Below are 23,249 nucleotides of genomic sequence, written 5' to 3'. Positions count from 1 at the left end.
CAGCAGAGGAGCATCCACTGGCAGGGCCAAAGGTCCTCAGCACTCTCAAACGCAATGCCCCCATTGGTAAGGAATATTTTTAAAGACCCCTTTGTTATCCTAAAATGAAATTCATAAATAATACAACATACCTATACAATTAAAAAATCAATATAATGCTCTGAATATAATATAAAAGAGAACTCTCAGAAAAGTGATTTATGATATAAAAATGCATATTTTGACTATAAGTGGTCAGGCACTAGCACATCAGGAAACACGATGATGTAGTTAGATGCTTGCACCTATATGTGAAACCGCAGTGAATGTCACAGCTACGAACACAAGGTGCAGTAGAGGCAACACAAATGCTTCAAGTGATGTGCCCGCTGTGCGATGTGATTTTCTCAAATGATGAAAAACACTGGGTAAAATCCCAACCAAACAAAGCACAGTCATTACTCAGCAGTTGTAGTCTCAGAAAACTCAGTTTCATACTACAACCGTTCAACAAATTTGATGTCAAAGAGAATTAGTTTCTAGGATGAGATCATTATAAAGGGTATGTATCGTCCATGTGACATTTCAGAGTCATGGGGGACATGGAACCACTCTTCATGTATGATTCTGTCCTACTCTTTGCAGGAAACCTCTCACCTCAGCCACTGTGACAACTGAAAATGAAAATTTCCAACGTGGCCCCACGAAACACTCTCTGACATAAATTGTAGCAATGTTTTCTTAGGTCAGTCTCCCAAGGCAATAGAAATAAAAGCAAAAATAAACAAGCGGGACTTAATCAAACTAATAAGCTTTTGCACAGCAAAGGAAACCATAAACAAAACAAAAAGACAACCTACAGAATGGGAGAAAGCATTTGCAAATGATGCGACCAACTAGGGATTAATTTCCAAAATATACAAACAATTCATACAGCTCAACAACAAAAAAACAAACAACCCAATCAAAAAATGGGCAGAAGACCTAAATAGATATTTCTCCAAAGAAGACATCCAGATGGCCAATAGGCACATGAAAAGATGCTTAACGTCACTACTTATTAGAGAAATGCAAATCAAAACTACAATGAGGCACCATTTCACACCAGTCAGAACGACCATCATCAAAAAGTCTACAAATAACAAATGCTGGAGAGGGTGTGGAGAAAAGAGAACCCTTCTACACTGTTGGTGGGAATGTAAATGGGTACAGCCACTATGGAGAACAGTATGGAGTTTCCTTAAAAAGCTAAAAATAGAGATACCGTGTGATCTAGCAATCCCACTCCTGGGTATATACCTAGATAAAACTCTAATTCAAAAAGATACATGCACCCCTACGTTCATTGCAGCACAATTTACAATTGCCAAGACATGGAAGCAATGTAAATGTCCACTGATGGATGGATAAAGAAGATGTGGTGCATATATACAATGGAATACTACTCAGCCATAAAAGAGAATGAAGTAATGTCATTTGCAGCAACATGGATGGTCATAGCGATTATCATACTAAGTGAAGTAAGTCAGAGTAAGATAAATATATCACTTATATGTGGAATCTAAAAAAATGATACAAGTGAACTTATTTACAAAACAGAAACAGACTCACAGACATAGAAAACAAATTTATGGTTACCAAAGGGGAAAGATGGGGGAGGGATAAATTAGGAGTCTGGGATTAGCAGATACAAACTACTATATATAAAGTGGATAAACAACAAGGTCCTTCTGTATAGCACAGGAAACTGTATTCAATATCCTGTAATAAACCATAATAGAAAAGAATCTTATATATATATATATATATATATATATATATACACACACATACATATATATATATATGAATCAATTTGCTGTATACCAAAAACTAGCACAACTTTGTAATTCAATAAAATACTTCAATAAAAATTAAAAAATAGGGCTTCCCTGGTGGCGCAGTGGTTGAGAATCTGTCTGCCAATGCAGGGGACACGGGTTCGAGCCCTGGTCTGGGAAGATCCCACATGCCGCGGAGCAACTAGGCCCGTGAGCCACAACTATTGAACCTGCGCATCTGGAGCCTGTGCTCCGCAACAAGAGAGGCCGTGATAGTGAGAGGCCCGCGCACCGCGATGAAGAGTGGCCCCCGCTCGCCGCAACTAGAGAAAGCCCTTGCACAGAAACGAAGACCCAACACAGCCAAAAATAAATAAATAAAATAAAGAATTAAAAACAAAAAAAATAAAATAAAAAATAAAAAAATAACAAACAAAATAAAACAAAATGGCCCCATTAGAAACTGTTGGCATATCCCATGTTTGGAGATGGGCTTGGTCATGAACAGTCCACAGAATCTGGTTCCCAACAAAGGCAGCATCTGTCCCAGGCCAGGTAAGTTAACAAGGAACTGAGGGAATTCAGAGAAGCAAGGAAGAGGTGATGACCAGCTAGGAGGGGCATGGGAGCCTTTCTGGAGAAGGTGGCATTCCTGCTAGTTCTGGAAGATTGGGGAAGATTCAGACAGGAAGTCTTCCAGACCCAGGAACTGTCTAGGGCAGTCAGGGGCACTAGAGCTAGGCCTTGAACGACTGGATGGGGCAGGGGTGATGGAGGAGGAAGGCTCCCCAGGGGGAGGGAGGAACAGCAGGTAGAGACAACGTTCTATTCAGGCCACTTTGACTGCCAGAAGCAGACGTTCATTTACACCGGCTCAGGTGGGAGAAAAGGGAGGTTTATCGTAAAGCTGACAAATGTTAGGAAGAGCAGGAACTGAAACTCCTGGCAATCCTCTTCCCCTCCCCCCTCCTCTCTCTTCCCCTGTCCTTCCCCTCCCTCCCCTCTCTCCTCTCCCCCCTCCCACCTCCTCTCTCTCCCTCTCTCCCCTCCCTCCTCTCCCCCTCCCCCTCCTTTCCCCCTCTCCTCTCTTATGCTTCCTTCTGTTCATCTGTTCACCCTGTCTGTTTTTTATTTCCTCTTTGACTTTTGCAGTGATCCATTGGTTGTTCAGCAGCATATTGTTTAGCCTCCACATGTTTGTGTGTTTTAGTTTTTTTCTTGTAGTTGATTTCTAATCTCATAGTGTTGTGGTCAGAAAAGATGCTTGATGTGATTTCAATTTTCTTAAATTTACCAAGGCTTCCTTTGTGGCCCAGCATGTGATCAATTCTGGAGAATGTTTCATGTGCACTTGAGAAGAATGTGTATTCTGCGGCTTTTGGGTAGAGGGCTCAATAAATATCAATCAAGTCCAGCTGGTCTAATGTGTCATTTAAGGCCTATGTTTCCTTATTGATCTTCTGCCTGGATGATCTGTCCATTGATGCAAGTGGGTGTTAAAGTCCCCCACTATTATTGTGTTACTATTGATTTCTCATATTATGGCTGTTAGCATTTGCCTTATGTATAGAGGTGCTCCTGTGTTGGGTGCATATATATTTAGAATTGTTATATCTTCTTCTTGGATTGATCCATTGATCATTATGCAGTGTCCTTCTTTGTCTCTCGTAACTGTCTTTATTTTAAAGTCTATTTTGTCTGATATGAGTATTGCTATTCTAGCTTTCTTTTGACTTCCATTTGCATGGAATACCTTTTTCCATCCCCTCACTTTCTGTCTGTATGTGTCCCTAGATCTGAAGTGGGTCTCTTGTAGACAGCATATATACAGGTCTTGTTTTTGTATCCATTCACCTAGCCTATCTATGTCTTTTGGTTGGAGCATATAATCCATTTACATTTAAGGTAATTATCGATATGTATGTTCCTATTGCCATTTTCTTGGATTTGTTTTTGCAGGTCCTTTTCCTTCCCTTCCTCTTTTGTTCTCGTCTCTTGTGATTTGATGACTAACTTTAGTGTTGTGTTTGGATTCCTTTTTCCTTTTTGTGTGCGTATCTATTGTAGATTTTTGGTTTGCAGTTACCATGAGGTTTTGATATAGCAGTCTGTATATAAACAAGATTGTTTTAAGTTGCTGGTCTTTTAATTTCAAATGCATTTCCAGTATCCTGCACTTGTACTCTCCCTTCTCACGATTGTTGGTTTTGATAGCATATTTGTGCACAGATGATTTCCTGTTTTTACTTTATTTTTGCCTTTACTGGTGAGCTTTTCCATTTATAATTTTCTTGTTTCTAGTCATGGCCTTTTCTTTTCCGCTTAGAGAAGTTCATTTGGTGCAAAGCTGATTTGGTGGTGGTGAATTCTCTTAGCTTTTGCTTGTCTGTAAAGCTTTTGATTTCTCCGTCGAATCTGAAAGAGAGCCTTGCTGAGGAGAGAATTCTTGGTTGTAGGTCCTAGCCTTTCATCACTTTAAATATATCGTGCCCCTCCCTTCTGGTCTGCAGAGCTTCTGCTGAGAAATGAGCTGATAACCTTATGGGAGTTCCCTTGTATGTTATTTGTTGCTTTTCCCTTATTGCTTTTAAAATTTTTTCTTGGTCTTTAATTTTTGTCAGTTTGATTACTATGTGTCTTGGCATGTTCCTCCTTGGGTTTATCCTGCCTGGGACTCTCTGTGATTCCTGGACTTGGGTGACTGTTTTCCTGTCCCATGTTAGGGAAGTTTTCAGCTATTACTGTTCAAATATCTTCTCAGGTCTTTTCTCTCTCTCTTCTCCTTCTGGGACCCCTATAATGCAAATGTTGGTGCATTTAATGTTGTCCCAGAGGTCTCTTAGACTGTCTTCATTTCTTTTCATTCTTTTTTCCTTTATTCTGTTCTGTGGCAGTGATTTCCACCATTCTGTCTTCCAGGTCACTTATCTGTTCTTCTGTCTCAGTTATTCTGCTATTGATTCCTTCTAGTGTAGTTTTCATTTCAGTTATTGTATTGTTCATCTCTGTTTGTTTGTTCTTTAGTTCTTCTAGGTCTTTGTTAAACATGTCTTGCATCTTCTCGATCTGTGCCTCCATTCTTTTTCTGAGATCTTGGATCATCTTCACTCTCATTACTCTGAATTCCTTTTCTGGCAGATTGCCTATCTCCACTTACTTATTTGTTCTTCTGGGGTTTTATCTTCTTCCTTCATCTGGGGCATATTCCTCTGCTGTTTCATTATGTCTGACTTTTTGTGATTGTGATTTCTGCTCTGCAGGCTCATGGATTGTAGTTCTTCTTGCTTCTGCTGTCTGCCCACTGGTGGACGAGGCTATCCAAGAGGCCTGTGCAGGCTTCCTGATGTGAGGGGCTGGTTCCTACCCACTGGTGGGTGGAGCTGGGTCTTGTCCCTCTGGTGGGCAGGGCTGTGCTCAGGAAGACTTTAAGCAGCCTGTCGGCTGATGGGTGGGGCTGTGTTCCCACCCTGTTGGTTGTCTGGCCTGAGGCGTCCCAGCACTGGGGCCTATAGGCTGTTGGGTGGGGCTAGGTCTTGGGGAGGAAATGGCGGCCTCAAGGAGGGTTCACGCCAATGAGTACGTGCCAGAGCTGCTGCTTCCAGTGTCTTTGTCCCCACAGTGAGCCACAGCTGCCCCCCGCCTCCACAGGAGACCCTCCAATACGAGCAGGTAGGTCTGTTCCAGTCTCTTAAGAGGTCACTGCTTTTTCCCCTGGGTCCTGGTGCCCATGTGACTTTGTGTGCACCCTCCAAGAGTGGAGTTTCTGTTTCCCCCAGTCCTGTGGAGCTCCTGCGATCAAACCCCACTAGCCTTCAAAGCCAGATTCTCTGGCAGCTCCTCCTCCCATTGCCAGACCCCCCAGGCTGGGAAGCCTGATGTGGGGTTCAGGACTTTCACTCCTGTGGGAGAACTGCTGTGGTATAATTGCTTTCCAGTTTGTGGGTCGCCCACCCAGCGGGTATGGGATTTGATTTTATTGCGATTGCACCCCTCCTACCATCTTGTTGTGGCTTCTTCTTTGTCTTTGGGTGTAGGGTATCTTTTTTGGTAGGTTCCAGTGGTTTTTTTGTCAATGGTTGTTCAGTTGTGATTTCGGTGTTTTTGTAAGAAGGGGTGAGCTCACGTCCTTCTACTCTGCCATCTTGCTGGTCGTAACTAAGAAGCCCTCAGGCAGATGGCTTCTGGCAGGGCTGTACCTGGAATTCAATGACATCAGCAGGAATCGTCTCTCCTGACCTCTTGGCTCTGCTTACTGGTGTCATCCTCACTCAGGTGGCTCTGCCTTTATTTTATGACAGCAAGATGGGCACTAACTGCCACAGGCTGACCCACCTGTCTTTTTTTGCATCTTTACTCCCCCCATCACTGCACGATGGCTGACCCAGTCTCACCTCAAATCTTTTACCTCCAGCATCTATTTTGCCTGGAACATCCCTTTGTGGCTCTTGTTTCAAATATCCATGACGGGGACTCTGATGGCCCTACACATTTTTTCCAGCCAAGTGACAGGTCACTGGGGTCACTGGGGTGGCTGTGCAGACCCGCCCGGGACCAGGCCCAATCTTCAGCAGAATCTCAGTGTGTTGCCAGCTCCACTGAGCCTATGGGAGAAGGTTCTCTGGAAGGGGGCAAGGGCAGGCAGACCCTCTAAATAAGTTAAGTAGAGCACAGAAGTAAGAAGTTTTAAGGTGTAGGTCTAATGGGAGAGGAGGTTCTGCAAAGAAAAGCATAGGTGAGGAAGGTTGGAAAGTTAGTTTGGGGCTAGATCGTGCAGTTTTGGATCCCCCACCAAAGGGTTTGGGCTTTATTCAAAATGTAGTAGGGGGGCTTCCCTGGTGGCGCAGTGGTTAAGAATCCACCTGCCAATGCAGGGGACACAGGTTCAAGCCCTGGTCCGGGAAGATCCCACATGCCATGGAGCAACTAAGCCCGTGCACCACAACTACTGAGCCTGTGCGCCACAACTAGTGAGCCTGCTCTCTAGAGCCCGCGAGCCACAACTGCTGAGCCTGCATGCCACAACTACTGAAGCCTGTGCGCCTAGAGCCTGTGCTCCGCAACAAGAGAAGCACCGCAATGAAAAGCCCACGCACCGCAACGAAGAGTAGCCCCCGCTCGCCGCAACTAGAGAAAGCCCACGCACAGCAACGAAGACCAATGCAACCAAAAATAAATAGATAGATAAGAGGGTTAACATAAATTAAAAAAAAAAAATGTAGTAGGGAGCCACAGAAGATGCTGAGTGAAGGAGTAATAGGATCAACACGGTGCTGGGAAAGACGGTGTAGGGGCAAGGTGGGCAAGGAGAGCTCAGAGAACGGCAGGCAGCGAGCAGGCTGCAGGTCGGGTGTGGAGATATCCTGTCAGGGCCTGCGCTGGCATGCAAGCAGTGAGGGCCGGAAGGAAGGGGCCACACAAACATCCTGGGGAGAAAGAAACTGGGGGGTCAGTGCACTGCAGGGGTGAAAGAGGAGGAAGGATCAGGGTGATTTTGATGTTGCAGGGCACCTGGGGCAACAGTGGTTAAAGTCTAAGATGGAATAGTCAGAGAAGGCACTGGTTTGTGAGGAAAGCTTCCAGCTTTAGTGTGAGACATTTGTTCATCTGTACTTGTGCTTTGCCAGGCACTGGACTAGGCCTTGTGGGGGCAGAGCAGTGCCTAAATGTGCCCCTGCCTGTAGGCAGCTGCCGCGCCCTCTGCTCAGGGCCCACTTTGCCCTCCCGCACCCAGCCCCGTCCTGGAGACTCTTACTCTACAGCAAGAACTGTCAGGTTCACCCTCCACCAATAAGCTTTCCTCGATTCCCAGGCCAAGACGGAGGGATCCTGCTATGCTTTCTCCGGGTTTACCCCATGTTAGCTCTTATCCATGGGGTGTTTCCTTGTGCTCTCTGTGAGGATGGGCGTCAGTTTTGATCCATAGGGTCTAGCACAGCACCTGGCATACACTGGATATTCCGAAAATGTTTGCTGAATTAATTTTTAAAATTTACTACATGCCACGTACCATTTAAATGCTTCACACATATAAATTCACCTAATCCTCAGAGCAACCCTGAGAGTTAAGTACTATTATTACCATGATCATCATTCCCTTTTTACAGATCCAGTAGCTGAGGCAAAGAGGTGAAGCAACTTGCCCAAGGCCATACAACTAGTAAGCAACAGAGCCAGGATTTGAACTCTGGTTCCAGAGTCCTTCCTGTTGATCTGGACACTATGACTGCATGTGTGTGGAAATAAAGATCGGGAGCTAAGAAGAAGGCCAGCGGTTCCTGGAACAACCACCTGAGATAGAAAGTGCCTCATTGCCATGAGGGAGGATGCGCCCTAGGGGACCTGTTGGCATCTCGGTAAGAGGCGATGAGAAAGGATTTATTCTAGGAGTTGGGCTTTTGCTACGTGATGCTGGGGGGAGCTTATGGGGAAGCCAAGTCTGGCCTCGCTCTGGACTGGCTGCTGTCAGGACATGAGGGTTAGTCTATGACTGCATCTTTTTTTTAAAAAATAAATAAATTTATTTATTTATTTGTTTGTTTGGCTGTGTTGGGTCTTCGTTGATGCGCCTGGGCTTTCTCTAGTTGTGGCGAGTGGGGGCTACTCTTCGTTGCAGTACACGGGCTTCTCATTGCAGTGGCTTCTCTTGTTGCAGAGCACAGGCTCTGGGTGCACGGGTTTCAGTAGCTGCAGCACTCGGGCTCAGTAGTTGTGGCTTGCGGGCTTAGTTGCTCTGCGGCATGTGGGATCTTCCCGGACCAGGGCTCGAACCCATGTCCCCTGCATTGGCAGGCAGATTCTTAACCACTGGACCACCAGGGAAGTCCTGTGGCTACATCTTTTTTTTTTTTTTCAAACACTTTATTACCATATTAAATAAAAGTTTATTTTTTTAATCCTAGTTACTTTTTTTTTTTAACTCATCTTTTTTAAAATTTATTTATTTTTGGCTGTGTTGGGTCTTCGTTTCTGTGCGATGGCTTTCCCTAGTTGCGGCAAGCGGGGGCCACTTCATTGCAGTGCGCGGGCCTCTCACTGTCGCGGCCTCTCTTGTTGCGGAGCACAGGCTCCAGACGCGCAGGCTCAGTAATTGTGGCTCACGGGTCTAGTTGCTCGGCGGCATGTGGGATCTTCCCAGACCAGGGCTCAAACCCGTGTCTCCTGCATTGGCAGGCAGATTCTTAACCACTGGACCACCAGGGAAGTCCTGTGGCTACATCTTAATTCGCATCCAGAAGAAGAGGAGACAGGAGCTGTGGGCATAAAGCAGCAGCACAGTTTCCCACGTGAGCAAGGACAGAGGGCCTGCTGGCTGGGGGATAGTCTTGTTGTGTCCATGTCTGGCATGGTGACAGAGTAGCCTTGCTTTTATCTTGATCCATCACGGTCACAGAGTGGCCCTGTCGGCTGTCGTTCTGTGAGGTTGTCTGTGTCCAACAAGAGGAGCCGCGGCCGAGCCGGAGGTCAGGCAGCCGGGTCGCCGTGTTGTTACAAGACTTGACGTCAGCAGCAATGGCACTCCTCTCCCCGTTTCTCCAGGTTTCTCTCCTAGAGTGTAAGCTGCTGCGGCTGGCCTGGGGCAGGCGGGCAGCTCTCCAGAGCCCTTCCCCGGCCCCAGCTGCAGCCTCTCCTTCGCCTCGGTTGGGCCTCAGCGAGGGCTGAGCTGTGGTTCTCCTCACGGCCTCTCCCAGCCAGGGGCACCTGGGGGGCGGCAGGTCCGCGTGCCGAAGGCGCACTGCTCATCACTCCTGTTTCCAGACCATATAGGGCCCCAGTGCTTCCTGCAGTCCGCACCCTCTGCAGCCTCCCCTGATGAAAGACACTGGCTCCTTAGAGCCGACCCTCCTTCACTCCCTCCTGGAGGCTGGAGCTCCCTTAGGGAAGACACACTATCAGTTGCTTCCCCTGCTGAGGCTACTGCATTGTCCACCCCTCCCCCTCCCTCTGTCCCCTCCCCCTCCCCCCACTTCATTTTCAGCAGGTGAGGACCATCTATTTCTGCCTGCCCCCCAGCTCCCTGGAGAGGTTTGTTTTTAGCACTGTCTAGTTTATTTCCAGCTCATTCCAGCTCAGAATATTTCCATCAGGTGGACGTGTTTGGGAACAGCTTCCCCTCGCCTCTTCCTCCCAATCACTAAAACAGGCCTTCACATGTCTATTTTGGTGTCATCTGAGTGGCCTGCGGGTCTCCCCGGACTAGGCTGCCTCCGTGGAATCGTGTCTGAGCTCGGGTCCAGCCTGGAAAGCCCCAGAGGCTCTGTTGTAATGGAAACAATCCTGTGTGTGTGTGTGTGTGTGTACACGGCGCCTGCAGAAACCTGGGTGCCCCACGTGGCTCAGCCCCAGGCAGCTGCCTTGGAAATGCCAGCCCCCATGGAATTTCGGGACTGCCTGCCCTGACTTAGAGACACCAAAGCCATCTTGTGCGTGGCCGCTGCAGTGCCACATCACAGGTAGAAACATTGCTGAGTGTAACGCAGGCTTTCGGCAAACATTTGGGTTTTCTTATTTTTGCTGTTGTTGATGCTGTTTCTGCCCTTTGGACAAACTACGCACTTGAGTCTGGTGCATATCCTTGGAAAGTGATTCACTCCAACCTGCTCTTGGAAACATAGGCACTTGGATCAAAGTGTGAGTCCAGGTGCACGTGACCATGGGACCCGGCGCGACTCCCTTCTTCAACCTGAGGCTCCCCATCGGCACCACAAGGAATTTGGCCCAAACCACCTCCAAAGTCCTTTTTTTACACATATGACCCCAGGATCACCACTGTGTCCCTCTGGGTCTCTCACTCACCAGACCAGCCTATCAGTAAGGCACCAGAGACAGCCTTTTCTGTTTCTGCCCCCTTTTTTTGCATCAAGCAGCAGCCCCTCAAATCAAGCAAATGTGTCATTAGAAGGCAGCAAAGGAAAGACGTGACACACACATCCTGCCTTTGCAGGTTGGGAAAATTACAGGTGCAGCCACGCACTAACTGCTCCACAGCTGCTAGGGCTCATTACTTCCGCCCCCTCCGCTCTGGGCCTCCCCTGCCTGTTGGAACTTGCGCTCGCAAGAGCCCGAGGAGAGGAGAGGTGAGGGCACACGCTCGTGGCATCACTAAGGGTTCTGACCGTGAGTCAGATGGCTCAGCTACAGCCAAGTTCTCACCCTGACCAGCAGCAGTTCGCCTGGTTTTCCCCGGTTCACAGATTCCAGAGAAGGCTGCACCTTACAACTTTCCTCACACCAGCCCCACTCATACCACATACACCTTGAGAAAAATATTCTGATCCTAGAGCTTGAAGGTATTTGAACTCCTCTGAAAGACCCTGTTAGGAGTTTGCTGTCTTGCGATTTGACTGAGCAGGCCTTGGGGGGCAGGTGAGGACACAGCCTACAGAGAAGACATTTGCCCCTGGGATGACAGTGAGCTGCATGACCCAGCCTGGAGCTACCAGCCAACCTGGAGGAAGATGGAGAGTGTCTTGGCCACCCGGTGCGCCAGGGTGGCCCCGGACCACAGAACACCATACGACTTCAAAGCCAAGGGAGCAGCAGCTGCCAGCCTGCCACTCAAGGTCACACACACACACACACAAACACACACACACACACACACACGTGCGCCAAGATCCCCATCAATTCCAATGTCAAACCCCTTTACGTTGCAATTCCAACACCGGCGGAGGAGTTTAAAATTTAAAGGCTGCTGAAAACTCCAGAACAAGTTTGCTTTCCAAGAGTCTTTTTTCCAAAACAACACACACACACACACACACTCACACAACTCACCCAAGCAGCAAGCTGAGTAACAGAGCAGTCCTGAAATGGTGAGCAGATGAGTGAGGCTGAGGGATGGGCCCGTCATCATGGGCAAGGCCCCGGCGGACTGGCCGGGGGACACCCGCTGGAGGCTGGCTGAGATTTGTCACGCCCCCAGCGCTCCCAGCGCCTGGCCTGTTGGGCATTTGGGGTGGGAGTCGGCCAATCCCTGCTTTGGTGTCGCTTCTGCCCCAGATGCCAGGGGTCCGGAGGCCAGTCCTGAGCTCCCAGGAGCAGGAACGGGAGGCAGAGCTCTGGTCTCTCAGGAGGATGCACTGGGGGTGGCTTGGGAGAGGAAGAGTTCCCCAGGGAGAGCCCGGGGAAGGAGGTGGGGCTGGAGCCCAGGATACTGATGCCCCTGCAGCAGAGGGGAAACGGAGGGTAACCCGTTAAACAGGCTGCTTTGCACTCTGGCAAGCCTCACAGGGCCATCCTCACTGTCACCCCAGCCGCGGTGGGAGTGGGGTTGGGGGGAGTCTGCCCGCCTCGGCTCCAGGGAAGGTCTGTTGCTTCACCACATCTATGCCAGTGCTGGCAACAAAGCTAAACTTAATTTTTTAAATATGTATTTATATATATATTTCCAAAGGGCCCATGAGGCAAACTTTTTTAGATGAAGCTTCCCTGTAAAATGATTAAGTGACATATACCAGATACACGTGGAAATCTGTCTGACACTTTATAGGCACCCAATGCACAAGCATGCGCACAAACATACAGAATATTCTAGATCATAAAAGCAGTAAGCACTGCTGTTTTAACCAGCTTAATAAGGACCATGAGCTATAGCAGGAGTTGGCAAACTTTTTCTGGAAAGGGCCGGATCGTGTTTTAGGCTCTACGGGCCTCATGGCCTCTGCTGCAACGCAACTCTGCCATGGTGCATGAAAGCAGCATAGACAACACAGGTAGGAATGCGTGTGGCCGTGTTGCAATGAAACTTTATTTACAAAAATAGGAGGCAAGCTGGATTTGGCCCCCAGGCTGTAGTTTGCCAACCACTGAGCTACAACCTTCAAAAAAAAGCATACATCTTGTACTCATTCATTCATCTGCTGTTTCATTCATTCAGAAATACACAGTGAGTGAGTGCCAAATGCCTGCAAGACACAATGACTAGACAGTCCCTGCCCTCGGAACGTCTCAGTCAGTGTTGCGGAAAGAGTACAGGCCCTAGAGTCAGGCAAACTTGGGCTGCAGCCCTGCTTTTGCCACTTACTGGCTATCTGAACTTGAGGAAGTTACTCACTCTCTCAGAGTCTCGGCTTACTTACCTGTCGAGTGGGTATGGCGAAACTCACCTAGCTCATTCGTTGTAAGGATTAGAGCAAGGCTTTTGGAGTTCCTAGCACAGAATAGGGGCTCTTTTATCAACATTTTCATAGATAACTTGTACGAGGTGGAAAAATAAAAGTGGCTAACATGGGGCTGGGGTGTCTGGAGGGATTTACAAGAAGAAGTGATGGGTACCAGTTGGGGCAGGGGATACAAGTGAGAAATCAGGGAAAGCTTCCTGGAAGAGGTGGCATCTGAGCTATGTTTGAAAGTAGAGAAGATCTGCTGGGTAACTTCCCTGGTGGTCCAGTGGGTAAGACTCCACACTCCCAGTGCAGAGGGCCCGGGTTCAAGCCCTGCTTGGGGAACTAGATACCGCATGCATGCCACAACTAAATGCTGCAACTAAGAGTGCACATGCCTCAACTAAGAAGTCCGCATGCTGTGGCTAAAAGATCCCGCATGTGACAACTAAGACCCAGTGCAGCCAAAATAAATAAATAAATAAATAAATATTAAAAAGTATATATATCTGCTGGTACCATGATGGGAGGAATGAGGGAGGACAGGGTTAGGCTCTGTTCCTTCTCTGGAGCATTTCCCTCTGTTTGCAGAAACATCAGGGAAGACAGCACAGAGGGCACAGAGTCCTGAAACCCAGCCCAGGGCAGAAAGGTCTTCTGCGTCACATTTACCCAGATCCCCCGGTGCCAGGGCCTGTTCCTGCAGCTCATCAATTTTTCAAGCCTCATTTCAAAAACCCTTAGAGACGGAAATTTTGCCATTTTAAGCACCTGAAGCATTTATTTTTTCACCATTCCACATCAAACTTCTCCTCGAAAGGCTTACACAAGTAAACCACTCAGCTATAACTTTGTTTCATGATTCAGAATGAAGGTGGCTGACTAGGGGATCACTGAGGTCCTGTCCAGCCCTGCAGGTGTCCGCATCTCTGCTCCCAACCTAATGTCTCAGGCTCACCAATATCTCTTTCTGTCTCCCTCCTTCTGCGACTCTCCTTCTTGCCTCGATCCCATTGTCTCTCTGTCTCGCTGTCTCTAACTTGGTCTCATTCTCTGTCTCCGTCTCTCCAGACACTAGCAGTTGAATTTCCTTAAGTCAAATGCCTGGAGGTGTGTTCACTGCCTAACTGCCCCTCAGCCAAGCGTGCCAGCTTGAGATCAGGAGTCCTGGCCTCCAGTCCCGTGTGGCCAGTAACTTGCGGTGTGACCTTGGAGAACTCACATCTGTGCTGGGTGTTGGTTTTCCCAAATGTAAATGGGAGCGTTGGACCAGATGCGCTCTAAGCCCATTCCAGCCCCGGTTTCTCCCAGGGGAGGTGGCTCCTGAGACCCTCCTCTCCTCTCCCCTGGAGAGCAGTCCTTGCCCTCGACGCAGCCTCTTGTTGGCCCAAGCACCAGCTCACCCAGCAGAGCTGCCTGCAAAATCTAATTCATAGTAAAAGTTTCCGGGGCCTTCCTGCAGCTGTCAGCAGGTGTCATATTCACAGTATTTTGTCTTAATTGCAGCTCTGGGATTCATCACCCAGGCCAGAAGACCTTTCTGGAATACTGCCTCCCAGGCACCAGGCCAGCACCCCTGTCCCCACTGCTGCCACATGCAGGCCTGTTTCCTGCTGAGCCCCCCAAAGTGGAGTCTGCTTTGCATCTTCCCCTGGCCGTGTCTCCCACCCCTGCTGCCCAGAGAGGCTGTGTGGCCTGGCTAACTCAGCACCTTTCCCAAGGACTCAGACTCCCCAGAAGTAGGCTGGAGGACCTGGGGTCTGTCTTCTCACTGCCAGACACGCTCTCCTTGACCAAACTTTGGTCAGGCTCTGAACCAGGCCCCCACCTTGGGCTTCCTTGCTGAGTCCAGTTTTAGCAAGAAGCCTGCTAAGTCAGTTTAGAGAGAATCGCCACCCTTGATATCTGTTCACCCTTGATATCTGATCAAATTCCTCACCTCCCCCACCCCTGATATCACCTGGCCTGCCTTCAGCGAGAATCCTGTTAAGTGGCTGTAGCAAGATCCCCCTACCCTTGAAGCCTCTTGGTAATTTTCCATCTACCAACCCCTCAACCTGCTCCTTGACTACAAATCCCCACTTGTTCCTGTTCAATTCAGAATTGAGCCCAATCTCTCTCCCCTCTTGAGAGAGTCTTGCCACCCACGGCAATAGTCTCCATCAAGGTCGCCCTTACTCTTTCAACAAGCATCCGAATCACTTTTTCTTTGGCACAGATCCAATGTTTTGCCCACAGCAGAGCCCTGTAACAGATCCCACTTCAGCCACAAACACTTATTGAACACGTACTATGTGTCAAGCCCTTGCTATGCCACCAGGATGGAGAGACAAAAATGCCCACGGTCTAGCCTCTGGAGGGCAAAGAGTTTTCATATCATCTGCTAACACCAACGATTGGTGCAGATTTCCTGGAACATTGTGTTAAGAAGGACTCTGAGGAAAGAGAGTCACGACTTATTGGTATTGCCTCCCAGAGATGAGAGGAAGGAGTGGCATCTGTGCTGCTTACTTGCTGGGCCTTGTTTAGCAAAATCCATGAAACAATGACAACACCGGACTCAGCACATCCCATGCATTATCGCACTGAATCCTCAGAGTAGATTACCCTCCATCTACAGAGGAGAAATCTGTACATTTCAGATTGGTCCAGGCCACACGGCTAGGACTGGGGTCAGAGTTCAGCAGGACTCTCGTGCAGCCCTGGGAGAAGGTGGCCTCCTGGTGGCCGCTTCCCCAGCCCCGGGGATGGCTCCCCGTCAGACCGCCCTCCCCGCTCCTGCTGCTTTCCCTGCTCTTGTGGGCCAGGCGGCTCCTCTCCGACCTGGCCCTTCCCTGGCGGCTGGCTCTCTCTACTCTTAACCCCCAGCCGCTGACTTTACATCCCAGGACCTCCTCAGAGCTGGGGCTGTGAGGAGAAGGCTGGAACTCCCCCAGAATGTGTGCTCCCCGCCACCCCACAGGCCAGAGCTATCCCTGAGAAGCGGTGGTGCTGCCCAGCTCCGCCGCAGTGAGGGTAGCTGGGGCGTGTGGTTACATGACTCTTCCCACCGATGGTTCTGCCTGGATGCAGAAGACTCCAGCCCTGGGCGATGCTGGAGCCAGGACTGAAAGGGCCTGCATCTCTGGATGCCAGTGAGGAGGCCGGCCACCCCCAACCAGGGCCACTGGACTCTCGGGCGAGCAGAAAATGAATTTTGACTAGACGAAGTCACTGACATGTTGGCGTTTGTTTGTCACAGCAGGTGGCATTACCCCAACCGGGGGTGAAGCGCCAGCCACAGGAACATTCGTGAGCATTCGGTACCCTTCCCTGGTCCCCACAGCCACTGCACACGGTGATATCAGTATCATCAGCCTCGTCTCCAGACGATGGTCAAGATCTAAGGATACGCCTGAGGTCACACACAGCCGGTAGGTAGTTGGCCAGATGTCTTGAATTGAAGACATCAGCTGAATCCAGATGTCTGACCCTGGAGACTTCTGGAGGTGACCAGCACAAAGTGGTGACCTTGCCCCACACCCTCACCAGCCGGCGAGAATGAGCAGGGAACCTCAGAAAAAACACAGGTGTGTCCCAGCCAGCTGGGCTTGGAGGCGTTTCCAACACCCAGTCCCATGTCTTTTTAACCAAACCTCATGATCACTCATCTTCAGGTCCTAGTTTCCTGTTTGGTAAATGCAATCCGACCTCCCTGACTATCCTGGCCGCAGAGAGGGTTCAGTCATGTGTGCATTTACTTTCTCTGTTGAATAGTTTACGCTTCAAGGTGGGCAAGGGATCTGCAACTCATTTTGAAATTCATCGAATAAAATAAGGTGGATAAACAGATAGAGGATAGAGTAAATATAGCAAAATGATAATGACTGCAGAATCTATATGCTGGGTGTATCTGTTTGCTAGGGCTGACATAGCAAAGTACCTGGGTGGCTGAAATAACAGAAATACATTTTTCACAGTTTGGGAAGCTAGACGTCCAAGACAAAGGTGTCAGAAGGTTCGGTTTCTTCCAAGGCTTCTCTCCTTGGCTTGCAGATGGCTACCTTCTCCCTGTGTCCTCACATGGCCTTTGCTCTTTTCAAGCATCCCCGGTGTCTCTTTGTGTGTCCAGATCTCCTCTTCTTATAAGGACACCAGTCAGATTAGACCAGAGCCACCCCTATGGCCTCACTTAACCTTAGTCACCTCTCTAAAGGCCTATCTCCAAATACAGTCCCATGCTGAGGTAATGGGGGTTGGGACTCCAATATATGCATTTTGGGGGAGGGGGGAGATGCAAGGCAGCCCATAACAGTAGGCATATCGGTGTTCCCTGGACAATTCTTTCCACTTTTTTTTGAATGTTTGGGATTTTCCCTAATAAAAAGGAATAGACTTTAAAAAATTTAAGTAGGCAACAGAGAACCAGAAGTTACCTCCACAGGGTTAGGATTGGGGGTGGGCCATCCAACACCCTTGCTAGCAAATATCTGGGCGCTATGGAGCTGCACACAGAACCAGGACACCAGTGTCACCTGGAGGAGCCTGTAGCCATTAATCAGGAGACCTTGAGCAAGTAACCAAATCCTCAGGAAAGACATGAGGTGGACATCCCCTTCTGCACCCCCCCCCCCCGATAAGGCTTCCCAAGCCACAAGGATGAAGGAAAGTCACCTCACACTGGCCATTAATTTGTAGTAAGTCGTGTATCAGAAGTGACTCCTTTGTGCATAGATCTAAGGAGACAAACCCATCTCTCCTTCCTCCCACAAGAGAATTTTTTGGATGTTATCTAAAGGAAGGCATCTGCTTTTCTGAGTTCAAGTTCTAATTTGACCAAATGGCATGTGGTAAATGGAGAGGAAGAAGGAGGCAATGTTATTAGGAGCTGAGGGAACATCAAGAAACCTCCTCAGGGCTGGATGTGCCTTGGCTCTGAATTTGATTATGGCAGCCAGGATAAATCAGCGAGTCCTATTAACTCTTCTGCTTTGGCTTGATGGGGGAGGTCAAGTTTCTAGAGTTATTCGGGAGATCTGGCCACAGGTCAGAGATGAAACCCTCCAGCTGCGTTGAACCCAAAGGGTGGGCTGTTTCCAACATGTGCTGACAACTGGGGCTGAGTGGAAAGACCCTGTATTTCCACCAGATATGTTCCCATGCCTTCATTTATCCATGGTGACATTTTAGCTCTACGGACACTTGTGATTCAAAACCATGTGGCTCACTTAGCCCTTTCCCTAGAGCCTCCATCCCTGCCCCACTACCTCCAGTAATTGTTATCCGTGGGTCCACAGCAGGTGGGGAAGAGGGAAGCAGGGTCCCTGTGTGCCCGTGGCTGCCCACTGGCACAGTGAACACTTCTACCCATTGGTCTCATGAGTCACTGAAATCCCTGGATTCCAGAAAGTGGGGGACCTTGGGTTGACCCCCTTGAACTCAATTGAGCAATAGAGCTTACTGACTGAACAAGTTGGCAAAAGGAACCTTATAAACACTGCTATAATTATGTGATTCTACCATTCTGGAAATTCTCTGAGATCTCAATTCCCTTTGCTAATTTGGGTCTAACAGATTTTTAAAGACAGAAAAATCCCCTCCTGTGCTCCAGATGAGAGGCTGTGTTTTGTATGTCTATATGGGATTTTGTCTAATTGTTTAGAAAAGGTAATACATTCATGTGATTCAAAATTCAAAAAGTATAAATGCGTATACTTGAAAACTCTCCTACCCTGTCCCAGTTCCAATTATTTATTATCAATTAGTCTCCTGTGTATTCTTCCATGAATATTTTCTGCATACAGAAGCAAATAAGTAGGTATATTCCCCTCTCTTGCTCAAATGGTTACCTGTAATATATTACTATACCTGTGATACTTCACAGTATTTCTAAGAGTATTCTGTATTACTGCATAAAATGCATACACATTCCCTCCTATGGCTATGTAATATTCTTTCATTTGGAAGAACCATAATTTGTTCACCCTGCCCTGTACTAATGTGCATTTGGGTGATTTGCAAACATTTGCTGATATAAACAATGATACACCAAAAATTTATATGGAATTATAACAGACCCAGAATTGCTAGAGCAATCCTGAGGAAAAAAAACAAAGCAGGAGGCATAACTCTCCCAGACCTCAGACAATACTACAAAGCTACAGTAATCAAAACAGTGTGGTATTGATACAAAAACAGGCATAACGATCAACATAACAGAATAGAGAACCCAGAAGTAAACCTACACACCTACAGTCAATTAATCTTCAACAAAGGAGGCAAGAATATAAAACAGGAAAAAGACAGTCTCTTCAACAAGCGGTGCTGGGAAAGTTGGACAGCTGCATGTAAATCAATGAAGTTAGAACACACCCTCACACCCTACAAAAATAAATTCAAAATGGCTTAAAGACTTAAACATAATACATGACAGCATAAAACTCCTAGAAGAGGACATAAACAAAACATTCTCTGACAAAAATTGTGCCAATGTTTTCTTAGGTCAGTCTCCCAAGGCAATAGAAATAAAAACAAAACTAAACAAATAGGACCTAATCAAACTTACAAGCTTTTGCACAGCAAAGGAAGCCATAAAAAAAAAAAAGAAAAGACAACCTATGGAATGGGAGAAAATATTTGCAAATGATGCTACAGACAAGTGCTTAATCTCCAAAATACACAAACAGCTGATACAACTCAACAACAACAACAACAAAACAAACAACCCAATCGAAAAATGGGCAGAAGACCTTAATACACATATCTCCAAAGAAGACATACAGATGGCCAACAAGCACGTGAAAAGCTGCTCAACATCACTAATTATTAGAGAAATGCAAATCAAAACTAAAATGAGGTACCACCACACACCAGTCAGAATAGCCATCATTTAAAAGTCTACAAATAACAAATGCTGGAGAGGGTGTGGAGAAAAGGGAACCCTACTACACTGTTGGTGGGAATGTAAGTTGGTACAGCCACTATGGAGAACAGTATGGAGGTTCCTCAGAAAACTAAAAATAGAATTACCATATGATCCAGCAATCCCACTCCTGGGAATATACCGAGACAAAACTATAATTCTAAAAGATACATGCACCCCTATGTTCATAGCAGCACTATTCACAATAGCCAAGACATGGAAACAACCAGAAACGTCCATCAACAGATGAATGGATAAAGAAGACGTACATATATACAATGGGATACTACTCAACCATAAAAAAGAATGAAATAATGCCATTTGCAGCAACATGGATGCGACTAGAGATTATCATACTAAGTGAAGTAAGTCAGAAAGAGAAAGACAAATACCATATGATATCACTTACATATGGAATCTAAAATATAACACAAATGGGGACTTCCCTGGTGGTGCAGTAGTTAAGAATCTGCCTGCCAGTGCAGGGGACACGGGTTCGAGCCCTGGTCTGGGAAGATCCCACATGCCATGGAGCAACTAAGCCTTTGTGCCACAACTACTGAGCCTGCGAGCCACAACTACTGAAGCCCACGCACCTAGAGCCATTGCTCTGCAACAAGAGAAGCCACCGCAATGAGAAGCCTGCACACCGCAACGAAGAGTAGCCCCCGCTTGCCGCAACTAGAGAAAGCCCATGCGCAGCGACGAAGACCCAATGCAGACATAAATAAATAAATAAATAAATAAATAAATAAATAAATAAATAAATTTATTTTAAATAAATAAATAAATAAAATATAACACAAATGAACTTATCTATGAAACAGAAACAGACTCACATAGAGAACAGACTTGTGGTTGCCAGGGGTTGGGGGAGGGGAAACGATGGAGTGGGAGTTTGGGATTAGCAGGTGCAAACTGTTATATACAGAATGGATAGACAACAAGGTCCTACTGTATAGCACAGGGAACTATATTCAATATCCTGGGATAAGCCATAATGAAAATAATATGAAAAAAGAATGCCTGAATGTGTATAACTGAGTCACTTTGCTGTACAGCAGAGACTGGCACAACATTGTAAATCAACTGCACTTCAAAAAAAAAACACAAAACAATGATACAGTAAAATAACCTTTTGCATGCATCTTTGTATATGTTGTTAAGCATGTCCATTGGAGGAATTTCTAGAATAGAATTGCTAGATCAAACAGTGTGTGCATTTGTAGTTTTTACACATTATGACTAATTCATCTCCACAAAGTCTCCATCAATTCACATTCCGTCCCACAAGCAGAGGATGAGTGTATCTATTTCCACATACCCTCACCAGCACATGTGATGTCAGACCTTTTGAATTTCACCCACCTGATGGATGAAAAATGACACTTCAGTGTGGTTTTAATGTGCATTTCTCTTACGGTGAATGAGGCTGGGATATTTTCACACGGTTTGGAGCCATATGTATTTATTCCATTTTTCCATTAGGTTGTTGGTCTTCCGTTATAAATTTTTTTAAAATATATTTTAAAAAGCATCATTTTATGATATGACTTGTAGATATTTCCCCCGGTTCGTTTTGGTCTTCTGACATTGTTTTTTTAGTTGTTTTTCCCATACACAAATTTTTTCTTTTTATCTGGTAGAATCAGTTGTAGAAGCCTTTTATTATGGCTTCTGGGTTCCCCCCCCCACTAAAATTACCCCCCAAATCCCCCAAGATTTCTTCTAATAATCTTATTCTTTCATATCTTATGTTTAAATCGTAATTCATTTGTGATTTATTCTGGTATAAGATGTAAGTTTGTTTGTTTGCTTGTTTTCCAGGAGACGTTTTATCTGTGACCTAAAGCAGGAAACAAAAACATTCTCTAAACTATGAAGCCTGCAAACATCAACTATCACAACACTCGGTAACATGAGTAACATGCACGGTGGGAGTGGGACTTGAGCCCAGATCAACTGTGTCCTTATCCTCACTGCTCTGTTCATTCAAATGCCAACCACCTGTGCACCCCAGATACTGCTACCGTGACCCACTTCACTTCTCATTTATTATTTCATCTGTGGTTTTTTTTTTTTTTTTTTTTGGCTACACCATGAGGCATGTGGGATCTTAGTTCCCAGACCAGGGATCGAAACTGTGCCCCCTGCATTGAGAGCGCCAGAGTCTTAACCACTGGACCGCCAGGGAAGTCCCATCCATTTGTGTTATTTTAATGTCACAAACAGACTGTGGGCTCCTTGTGTTAGTTTGTCTTGTGAATCTTCTTGTTCAATATAATAGTTAAGTATATAGTAGGAGGTGCAATAAAAATTGGTCATTTGATTGATGGGATGTGTACCAAAAGCTACATTTATCAAGTAATAGTCATAATTAATTTAGAGACAGAGACAGATTTAAACATGCTAACGATGATGAGGAGGAGGATGATGGTCTGAATACATCCAAATGGATTTTATTGCCTCATGTAGGAAAAAAAAATCAAACAAAATGCAAAGTGGCAGCAGATGGTTATGCGGCCAGAAAACTGAGCATCTTTGTCAAGTCAGCCACCATTTGCTGGCATTCCGTTTGAAATTTTCATGTTTAATAATCTGCCTCTGATTTCCCAGGAGGACCCACACTGGCCGGCCTGGTGATTTGACACTGCTGTCCATTTTGAAGGGCGCAAGACTGTTATTCCACACAAGGCAGGTGCCGTGTGGACAGAGGGTCCCATTCTCTTGACTCGGATGAACTGGATATGGGAAGTGACTTGTCTGCCAGCTGGATCCACACAGGGTTGCACAACTTCCAACGGGGGGAATGCCCTCAGGCTGCAGCGCTCTGGGGGCTCCGAGCGTGCTCACCCTGTCTGGGGAGGTGACAGCTTTCTCCCTCACAGCTCGGGGAGGCGCTGTGGGTGGACTTTGCCCATCAGCTCAGGACTCGGTAGCTAAGGCATCATGCCCAGGTGTGAGCCCGTGCTTTCCAGATCGTGCCCTCCCATGCTTCCTCCTTTGATTCTCACCACAATCCCTCGAATTACCCTCTATTATGCCCCCCTTTTCCAGGTGAGGAAAACTGAGGCTCTGACAGTTAAGGTCTTATGGAGCTGGGCTTCTGAGCCCAGACCTCCGGTTCCGAAGCCCACGCACTGTGATGGTTCCCGCTCAGTGCAGGCTTTCGATGGAGACTCTGAATTTTGAAACTCTTCAGCACCAGGAGCAAACCTGTCCAGCCACTGAATAAGAGCAGGTGGATTATAGTAAAAACGAATCATCCCGGGAGAAGGCAAGTAGCCTGGATTTCAACACTCTCACTGCCATTTGGCATAATGGTTGCAACCAGTGACTGAGAGCTTAACTATGTTCCAGGCACAGTGCAAAGCTCTGTACCTACTACACTGTCATCTGATGAGGCAGGTACTCTTACTAACCCCATTCTACAGAGGTGGAAACTGA

General features: G+C 47.0%; 1 protein-coding gene and 1 long non-coding RNA gene across 8 annotated transcripts in view; one reads left to right on the top strand and one right to left on the bottom strand.

Moving 5' to 3' along the window:
• The window catches only part of LOC309659527, a 381,336-nt gene that overhangs the window by 19,221 nt on the left and 338,866 nt on the right, over positions 1 to 23,249 (top strand). The gene's annotated exons all lie outside the window — the stretch shown is intronic.
• Positions 1 to 23,249, bottom strand: part of COLQ (collagen like tail subunit of asymmetric acetylcholinesterase) — a gene marked incomplete at its 5' end in the record, with an annotated part of 74,641 nt that overhangs the window by 40,325 nt on the left and 11,067 nt on the right. The window contains one exon of one of the 7 annotated variants that reach the window (XM_082459329.1): positions 11,574 to 15,815. The exons of 5 other annotated variants lie outside the window; for them this stretch is intronic. In XM_082459329.1, coding sequence (XP_082315455.1) covers positions 11,574 to 11,652 — 79 coding nt within the window. Of the gene's footprint in view, positions 1 to 11,573; positions 15,816 to 23,249 lie in introns of those variants that run through there. One more of the 7 variants, XM_082459326.1, reaches the window with a different exon arrangement.

This window comes from Balaenoptera physalus, assembly GCF_965194825.1.
Source record: "Balaenoptera physalus genome assembly, chromosome: 4".
NCBI classification, from domain to species: domain Eukaryota; kingdom Metazoa; phylum Chordata; class Mammalia; order Artiodactyla; family Balaenopteridae; genus Balaenoptera; species Balaenoptera physalus.
The sequence above is the reverse complement of the archived record's forward strand: the minus strand, read 5'-3'. Positions and strand labels throughout refer to the sequence as shown.